The sequence below is a fragment of the Drosophila elegans genome, unplaced genomic scaffold, assembly GCF_018152505.1.
Source record: "Drosophila elegans isolate 14027-0461.03 unplaced genomic scaffold, ASM1815250v1 contig_814, whole genome shotgun sequence".
Taxonomy (NCBI): domain Eukaryota; kingdom Metazoa; phylum Arthropoda; class Insecta; order Diptera; family Drosophilidae; genus Drosophila; species Drosophila elegans.
The window spans coordinates 11,311,567-11,321,248 of NW_024546167.1; the positions used below are offsets into that span (position 1 = coordinate 11,311,567).

At 42.9% G+C, this 9,682-nt stretch overlaps 3 protein-coding genes across 3 annotated transcripts; 2 read left to right on the forward strand and 1 right to left on the reverse strand.

The window, feature by feature from the left end:
- Nucleotides 1-782: 782 nt before the first annotated feature.
- LOC108138969 (protein yellow) lies at nt 783-3,325 on the forward strand. The gene is made up of 3 exons (XM_017261551.2): nt 783-1,104; nt 2,070-2,475; nt 2,534-3,325. Exons 1-3 carry the CDS (start codon nt 872-874, stop codon nt 3,209-3,211), a joined length of 1,317 nt encoding a protein of 438 aa, XP_017117040.1. The 5' UTR covers nt 783-871; the 3' UTR covers nt 3,212-3,325.
- LOC108138970 (anamorsin homolog) lies at nt 3,242-4,324 on the reverse strand. Its single transcript, XM_017261552.2, has 3 exons — nt 4,121-4,324; nt 3,537-4,033; nt 3,242-3,468 (listed from the first exon to the last, which is right to left on the reverse strand). The coding sequence occupies exons 1-3, from the start codon at nt 4,254-4,256 to the stop codon at nt 3,355-3,357; spliced, it is 747 nt and encodes a 248-aa protein (XP_017117041.1). The 5' UTR covers nt 4,257-4,324; the 3' UTR covers nt 3,242-3,354.
- A 639-nt stretch (nt 4,325-4,963) lies between these two features.
- LOC108139050 (suppressor of hairless protein) lies at nt 4,964-8,845 on the forward strand. Its single transcript, XM_017261668.1, has 4 exons — nt 4,964-5,785; nt 6,608-7,488; nt 7,554-7,761; nt 7,828-8,845. The coding sequence occupies exons 1-4, from the start codon at nt 5,375-5,377 to the stop codon at nt 8,128-8,130; spliced, it is 1,803 nt and encodes a 600-aa protein (XP_017117157.1). The 5' UTR covers nt 4,964-5,374; the 3' UTR covers nt 8,131-8,845.
- The last annotated feature ends 837 nt before the right edge of the window (nt 8,846-9,682 follow it).

A 9,682-nucleotide genomic window follows, 5' to 3' on the forward strand; every position in this document is an offset into this window, starting at 1 on the left:
AACACAAATAATCAAACAATTTGTCAGCAGAGTTCAGTAAACTTTGATTTTTAGCTTCTTAATTTGAAACTGTCTTCGTGTTGTCTGAAACTATGCAGCGCCAAAAGAAAGCTGTTCAAGAAACCAAACTATAGAAATCATTTAGTTTTATTTGCAAGTCGGTTAATTTTATATTTTTTAGCTAAAGCTAATGTAACATGTTTAAATTTAAAGTTCGTTTACTTTAACTTAATCAGTCTTAATAATTTGACATCTTCCACACATTATTTTCTTAAAATGCAAATCGTTCTTAAAAGCAAACATTTTATTTTGTACCTCACTCGTGCTGCATTTTAATGAGAGAATCAATAACCTTTATTCATTAAATCAAGGTTTGAATTGTTTATGCAATTTTAATAATTTTGTTTGTTTATCTTACATTTTTTGCGATAAGGTATAAATAAGCATAACCATTCAAAGTGAATTTTTATCTTAGGTTTATTATTTCCTATTTTTTACGTTTAATCCTGGTGATATTTCTTTGACCCATTAGTTGTCAACAATAATATGGGGTTCGCTGTACAGTTGATGATATTCCAGATGTGCTTTTTGAGTGCACAAAGTCGACATCTTCTTCCGCTTATGTTGCTAATTTTAACCCCCAACCATTAAACAACTTTAAGACCCAGCTGGGTATCTAAATATAACAGATTATAACACTGCGTGATCCGATCTTCGAGTACCGAGCTTTAAGCTTTAGTCGAATTGGTTCCAAGCCAACATATTAAGCCCGACTCCGATCCAAGCTCTTGCAGTTAGCGTTCTCAACTCAAACCGAACGGAGGTAGTAAAAAGCCCAAAAAACCGAACTCTTGAATACCAAAATTCCGAAATGAACCCCCTGGGAATGGTGAGTCTTGGCCTAATCTTGTGCCTGGTCGGCGGCTTAAGCCGGAGTGCATCGGCCAAGCTGGAGGAGAAGTTCTCGTGGAAGCAGCTGGCCTTCGATTGGCCAAATCCGGAGGCCGAGGCGGAGGCCAAGTCGAATGGCCACTACATTGAGGAGAACAACCTGCCACTGGGCGTGGAGCGCTGGCAAAACAGAATCTTTGTTACTGTGCCAAGGTAAATTACCGCATTTAAAACCGAAAACCGAAAACCGACAACAAATGCGTGGTTACCCCTTGTTAACTTTTCTTATTTAATTTGTTTAATATTTACCTTTTTTGTTGGCTTTGTTGGTAATTAAATGTCAAGCTAGACTTGCAAAATCATCGAGCGTCAAGAGTGGAAACCGGTTTCCTCGTTGGATAGTTAGCTTTATCATTTTTTTTCCTTTGTGTAAGTCTATTTTGCATTTGAAATCGTGGTTTCTAAATGCAAATCAAAGCATTCGGTAAATTATAATTAAATAAGTGAAAACACATGACCGGAAAATTCTATGGAAAATAACTGTTCTCATTAAAGCAGAACTTTCAAAAAACTAGTAAACAAAATTCATTCATGACGTCATTTCTTATCGGGACTTACCCACGATGCGCTCAATGGCGAAAAAGACCCAAAAACAAATCCCATTTTCGGGAGATATGAGTAATCGCATTATCAAAATAAAAAACAAATCGCATCAAACCCTGTCAGGTATGGTCTACCTAAATATAGAATATGGTAGAAATCGAACACATTTAATTAAATTAAATCATTTTCCTTTATTACTTTTAATTGGCAAGTTTTTAATATATCAAATTAAACTTCAAAATTGTTTATTCCCAACAAAGTTCCACTAGAAAGCTTTGAGAGGTCAACAATTATCTAAGCAAGGCAATCAAAAAACGCGATTTTAGAAAATATGACTTTAATCTAAAAAGCTAAGACTTTAATTATAAGACACAGGCCAATCAGTCTTATAATAATTACAGAAGTATTTACCAAGCAAGTGTGATCTAAAAACTTGTATGCAAACCGGTTGATTTAGTAATGTTTTTGCCTAAAAATACTATTTTTAATCGCAAAAACTTTTTGTAAGTTTATTCTAAGTATTAAATTTTGAAAGATCATCTTTCAGTCAAATTAAATTTTCTATTGAATCGTAGATGGAAAGCTGGTGTTGCCGCCACCCTTAATTACATCGATCTCGATTCGACGGAGAAGTCCCCGAAGTTGCACCCGTATCCCAGTTGGGAGGCCAACAAGCTGCCCATTGATGTGCAGCCGCAGGATCAGAAGACACCATCGGGCGGACGCCTGGATGCAGACAAGGCTCAAGATGCCGGCATTCAGTTGAAGAACAACTCGACCATTATTTCTACATTCCGAATTCAGGTGGACGTGTGCGATCGTCTATGGGTTCTCGATACGGGTCTGGCCGACATCCTGGGCAGTCCCAAGAAGATTACACCCAACACGATCCTGGTCTTTGACCTAAAGACCGATACATTGGTGCGTCGCTTCACTATTCCCGATGATCAATCGAAGGAGGACTCGTTCTTTGCGAATATTGTAAGATAAAATTCGCGACAGATGAACTCGAAAACTGATAAATATACCTGATTTCTAGGTGGTGGATGCCGACCGTTCGGAGTGCCAGGATGCCTTCGCATATATCCCGGATTTGGGAGCCTACGGCGTGATTGTGTACTCGCTGAGGAACGACAAATCGTATCGCGTGAAGCACAACTTCTTCCACTTTGATCCACTGCAGGGCGATTTCAATGTGGGCGGCGTGAACTTCCAGTGGACGGACGGTGTATTCGGCCTGGCCGTGGGTCCCATGAATCCGGACCACTCCAAGGACATCTATTTCCATGCTCTGGCCAGTACCAAGGAGTTCAAGGTTTCCAACCGAGTGCTGCAGAACGAATCTCATGTGACCGGCGGAGATTCCTACTACGACTTTAAATACGTTGGTGATCGTGGAATGAACGGCCAGTCCACCGCTGAGGTCTTTGATCCCGAGACCGGCGTCATCTTCTATACGCAGGTCAACAAAGACGCCATCGCCTGCTGGAACATCAAGCGTCCCTACACTCCGGACACCCAGGGTCTGATCGATTCCGACTCGCACACTCTGGTCTTCCCCAACGACATGAAGATCGACAACGAGGGCACCATTTGGGTGCTGTCCGACAAGATGCCGACGTATTTGTACAAGGAACTCGATCCCTCGGCCGTCAACTATCGCATTTTGATGGGCCAGAACCGCGATCTCATCAAGGGTACACCATGCGAAATGTGAGCAGTTGGATATTTGAATCTACACGCTGTGTTTGTGGCGCGGTGCATTTTTGTATTTACATTATGACATTATTGTTTGTTAGTAAGTCGGCTTAATAAACTATTTGAAATGTGATTGGTTGGGCGTGTCATGGAGTGGCTAAGCTAAATGTCGGATTTCAGGAGGTTGTCACCCAGTTGCACCTTCTCCCCGGGCTTAAAGGCGGGCATGCCCAGGTAGGGGCAAGTGGAACAGCGAAAGGCGTCGCCCAGATAGCACTGTATTTATGGGAATTCATGTTATAGAATAGAAAGGCGTTTATAATAATATATGTATATTGTCTTACATTTCCGCAGCTTGACTTGGCGTTCTCGGTGGCCTTCTGGTTCGCCTTTTCAGTATCCAACTCCTCGGCCAAGCCGCAAGAGCAGTTCTTGCAGGCCTTGCGCTTGCCCGTGGTGCTACAGACGCGCAAGCCGGCCGGATCTGGCTTCTGTTTGTCCTCCTCGTCCAGCAGATCCTCCTCATCGATCAGCTCCTCATCGTCGCCGCTTATCTTCCATACATTCACAGCACTGGCATTCTTTTTGGCAAAGGACAGTCTGGCCGAGGAGCCCGTCTCGTAACCCGGCTTCTCGGCAGTCAGGGCATCAGCTGCCTCCTCGCGGCAGTTAATAAAGCCGGACAACTTTATCTCCTGCAGCAGACTAGCTGCCGGTCCGATGAAGGACACCAAGTGCAGCTTGCCACTCGGTTTTAGCATGTGCAGCAGTTTTACGTAACTGTCGGTCAGCTGGGCGCACTCAATCACGATCAGGTCGAAACTGGAGTTGGCATAGGACGCTGGAATGCATAAAAACTATAAATTTTAATCTGCTGACTCATTGGACTGGCTAGACAAACAAATAAAACACTCCGCACGCAACTTACAAAACGAAAGGCGATGCACATTTTCCACGGCCACCTCGCCCCCGGTGGCTGTCTTCAGTTGCTCCACACGCTTATCCAGGTCAGCGCTATCCGTCCATACATAGAGGGATTTTTTCAGACCCTTGAATTGCTCCATTGCCACAGAATTTCTAGAATATCTTTAAAGTTCAAGCACCGCACCGTGATTTCACAAGTTAGATGTGGCAGAACGGCGAGAAGCTATCGGCTATATCGAATGCAACAATCGATAGTATGCAAAGTGATCACTGAAGATCACTTTTTTTCTACTGCTATTCATTCAAAATGAAGTAAAGATGGTTTGCTCTACAATGTAAAAAACCTCTTAAGAATTATCCGTAAATAATTAATTCACAGCTATTACTTGTACTACTGCAACCTAATTGTTAGGCAATTGTATTTGATATTTACTGCGCAAATTATCCTTAATATTTACATATGTGTTCGTTCCCACGGCCTGTTTTTAACAAGCTGACTCATGAAAAGAAGGTCAGTAGCTTGAGCCATAAATTTTAAATGAGTGCGCCAAAATCGATATCTTGTAGGACCGAAAGAAAATCGATGAAATTGGGTAAAACAGTTCAAACTTAGTTGACAGATAACTCACATTATAAATTATTAAAAGGCAATGGGGCTCGCAAATTGTAGTATAAATCTGGGAAATATATTAGGATAAAACATAAAAAAGCTAGGACAAACACAAAACAGCTATTAAAAAGCTAATTGGCCACCCCTGGCCATACCCTCCAAACAGTGTTGCGAAACGATGAACATATCGCCGGTAGGCAGCGACTATCATAAATAAGAGCCCATCGAGCTATCGATACAACATCAACATCCTCAGTCGCTTTTTTTTAGTTGTAGCATATTATAAATATAACTCGAGCGCTAGTTGCACCTTTAAACAGAAGCCAGCCGCTGCGACCGCTAGTCGCTAGTAAAGATCTGCCTGAAAACAAAAATATGTGATTAGTGATTAGACCAGAAACTAGCCGAAATCCCAGCCAGAAACAACAACAAAGCCAATCCGCGATTAAGAGGGAGAGAGTGCGTGAGAGAAACGACAGCTGCTCTGCGTGTGTGTTGGTGCAGGATAACAAATACAAAACATACAAAAACAACAACGGGATCGAGCAGTGTCGAAGTGCCAAACGAATTTGCCAAATAATAAAAATCGAAATACATAAGCCAACCGCTTCAAATTCCAACCAGTTCAATGCAAAGACATGTGCATAAATGAAGAGCTACAGCCAATTTAATTTAAACGCCGCCGCCCCGCCCGCCATTGCCTACGATAATAGTTCGGTTGCCAGTCTCAATCCCAACGGATCGCCGCTCGATCATAGTCACCAGCAGCAACAACAACAGCAGCAGCAGCGCCAGGACATGCCGCACTTTGGACTGCCCGGCGGTCCTCAGCCGCCGTCAGCGCAGCAGCAGCAGCAACAACTACAAGTGCACCATCAGCAGCAGCAACAACAGCAGCAGCAGCAGCAACACCAGCACCAGCAGCAACAACAAATGCAAATGTCATTGCTGCCAGGTCCTTATCGGCCACACATCGAGGAAAAGAAGCTGACGCGGGACGCCATGGAGAAGTACATGCGCGAGCGCAACGACATGGTCATCGTGATCCTGCATGCCAAGGTGCGAATGGGTATATCTATAAACACTATAAACAAAAAAAACATTGCTTTATAGGGCTTTAAATATTATTAAAATTTGTAAGAAATTTTAGCGTTTTACCCAACTTGAAATCAAGTACAACCTCAGGAATTTCAGATTTTTAAAATTGTAAAGAATTAGTTAAATAGTAGCAAGACAAATATAGGTAGGTTAAAACTTTAAAGACAACGGTGTTGCAAGGTGTTTAGTGTAGGTTTTTATTTACTTACAAAAAACGGATTCCAACAAATATTTTATAATTGTAAAATTTTGTGGAATTCGAATTCTTAGTTATTGTTGTACAGAATATTTGTTGTTATATAAAAAAAAAACAGTCAACCATTATAAAATTTTACTGTTCTAAAATATTGTTGAGCCTAAATTTAAAAACTTTTTGTTTTTCAAAATTAAACTTAAGTCTAATCAGTCAATCCGCACCACAAACCGCACCCAACATTAAAAGGTGCTAGTATTTCTATTGTCCAGTTTAAAGTGTTACATTTTTGTGGTTTTTGGCGAAGGCAGACTTAGAAATGGAATAAAATTGTCGCGGTTGCCGTTTTAGCGGTGGCGATCTTCAAGCGGCGACTGCCGCCAAATGCGAATCCTTCACACTCGACTGCCCGCAAATTGAGCAACGCGAGCCCGGTCCAGTCCGCAATGAAAATAATTGAAATTAATTACACAAAATTAACAAAGCTGCATTGCTTGCGGTTTTTGATATGATTTGCCGATAATCTGAACGCCAATTTGTGCTAATTGAATTTCCCTGCACCACTGTGTGTGTGTGTGTGTGTATTCCAGGTGGCCCAGAAGTCCTACGGCAATGAGAAGCGTTTCTTCTGCCCACCGCCATGTATCTATCTGTTTGGGAGCGGCTGGCGTCGGCGGTACGAGGAGATGCTGCAGCAGGGCGAGGGCGAGCAGGGGGCGCAGCTGTGCGCCTTCATCGGAATCGGAAGTAGCGACCAGGACATGCAGCAGCTGGATCTCAATGGCAAGCAGTACTGTGCGGCCAAGACGCTCTTCATCTCCGACTCGGACAAGCGGAAGCATTTCATGCTGTCGGTGAAGATGTTCTACGGCAATGGCCACGACATCGGCGTATTCAACTCGAAACGGATCAAGGTGATATCCAAGCCGTCCAAGAAGAAACAGTCGCTGAAGAATGCCGACCTGTGCATAGCCAGCGGCACCAATGTTGCCCTCTTCAATCGCCTGCGTTCCCAGACCGTCTCCACCCGTTATCTGCACGTGGAGAATGGACACTTCCATGCCTCATCGACGCAATGGGGTGCCTTCACGATACACCTGCTGGATGACAACGAGTCCGAGTCGGAGGAGTTCCAGGTGCGCGACGGTTACATCCATTACGGGGCCACGGTGAAACTGGTGTGCTCCGTTACGGGCATGGCCCTGCCCCGGCTGATCATCAGGAAAGTGGACAAGCAGATGGCCTTGCTGGAGGCCGACGATCCCGTATCGCAGCTACACAAGTGTGCCTTCTACATGAAGGACACGGACCGAATGTACCTTTGCCTGTCGCAGGAGAAGATCATTCAGTTCCAGGCCACGCCCTGTCCCAAGGAGCCCAACAAGGAGATGATCAATGACGGCGCCTGCTGGACCATCATCTCCACCGACAAGGCTGAATATCAGTTCTACGAGGGCATGGGTCCCGTGGCGTAAGTATAGCTTACTTCTTTGTCAATCTATTTGCTGACATTGTGTCCTATAACCCCCTTTTTAGATCCCCAGTCACTCCAGTGCCAATTGTAAATTCACTGAATCTCAATGGCGGCGGCGATGTGGCCATGCTGGAGCTCAGTGGCGACAACTTCACGCCGCATCTGCAGGTGTGGTTCGGCGATGTGGAGGCAGAAACCATGTACCGATGCACGGAGACACTGCTGTGTGTGGTGCCCGAGATTTCCCAGTTCCGCGGCGAATGGCTTTGGGTAGGTTTTTCGAATGTAAATTCTTGTAATGCTTACTTAATTTGAGTTTTTTTGCCCATGCTGCAGGTACGACAACCCACACAGGTGCCCATTTCGCTGGTGCGCAACGATGGCATCATTTATGCCACTGGTCTGACCTTCACATATACACCGGAGCCGGGTCCTCGGCCACATTGCAATACCCAGGCCGAGGATGTGATGCGGACGCGACAGAACAACAATAATAACAACATCACTAGCATTAGCAACAATAATAACAGCAACAATGCGGGATCACCGGCTGGCGGCAGTATGCAACAGCAGCAGCATCAGGCGCTGCCCTCCATCTCAGAAGTGCAATGGAATAGTCATGGTAGCGGCTTGTCCTGAGTGCAGGATTATTGCATCGCACATTTATGTATCCTAAGTTATTTATAGTTTTTATTGGAGACCTTAGTTTGTAGATTGACAATTTTTCTCATACTAATTTTCCACCTCTCATGACGTGAACGAATTGTGTCCCCTTCTCTCTAAAGTGAATCATCCTACATACATGTATCTAGTGCTAGTTTGGAACCAATAGATTTGTAAATGCAACATATAACTCTGTACATAACTCGAAAAAAAAGCTCACTGACATTTATATATATATATATATATATTTGTATGTGCATGAATATACATCTACACAGAACATATAATTCTAGTTAAATATACAATCGATGTAAGTTTATAGAAGATTTTTAGCAGCGGTTGAAATATTTATGATTTTCTTTGCTATGAATTTCTAAAGACTGCCAAAGGGAAAAAGTACTTCGAAATATATCAGAAAACTGAAGCCTGCTTTTTAAGTAGCCTTGCTACAAAAATACATTCCATTCAATCACCCTTAAACTTTCTAAAAAGTCAAAAGGGAAAACTTTTTTCTGTACATACAGTTTTGTTGCATTTTTTATTTACTTAACTCTTTGGAAATTCGTAGCACAAAAAGTTCCATATAATATTTTGTGTAACAAAATCGCAAAAAGACAAGTCGACGATTTATTTAACTCTAAGCAGAAAAAAAACGAAACATGAATAAAAAAGAAGGAAATCCGAAATTATGACAAAGAAAAATCAACCAAATCATGTCATTTAAGTTTTTTTTTTTTATTTTGCGTGATTATTCTTGTTCACCACTCTTGGTTGGACTGAGGTGGAGAGCTGGGGGAGGATTGGTTGCCTTAAATTGCTGTGGGAATTTGGCCCAGTATCGTGTGAATATTTTTAAACAAAACAAGTGCAGCTCTTCCCACGATGACTTGCCTCGCAACCCCCTTGGCGGGGCCAACTTTAATTATAGTTTGGTCTGGATTGCTGAACGCCAAGCTAAGAAGCAAATATACATAGATATATAACACTATTGTTTCCGTTTTTGGCCAAGTTAAGGAGCAGAATTTTCTCACAGCCCAAAAAGCCGCTGCCGAGCTGCTGTGAGAGTTTTACTACCTTTTGTTGAATATTTATACAGTCGTCGCTGCTGTCTTTACAGATTTACAAATTAAGATTCGCAGTTTTGAATTAATTATCGCTTACTTCCGCTCAGCGGATTCAGAAGGTGAGAGCTGACCAAGCATTTAAACTTATCTTATTGTTGGGAGACATTATTCTTATCAGAGTCAGCCAATAGGAACTTGGTTGCAACCCCTAAAATTTCACTGCGCGCCATGCGATGGGAACGAAAGACTCAAACAACGAACTTGGGTTGCGTGAGGAAAACTGGCCTCTTCATGTGATGATGGAAAAACCACCACCAAAAGTTCCGAGACTCACAATTGGAACTGCAACCTCTTAAGGTCGTCGCCGTCTTATAAGAAGCTGAATATGAAATTAGTTTGGAATTTTTAATGAACAATTCCTTCACATTTCCCCGGCCCTCTTTCTACCCCACTGTTTGGACAGG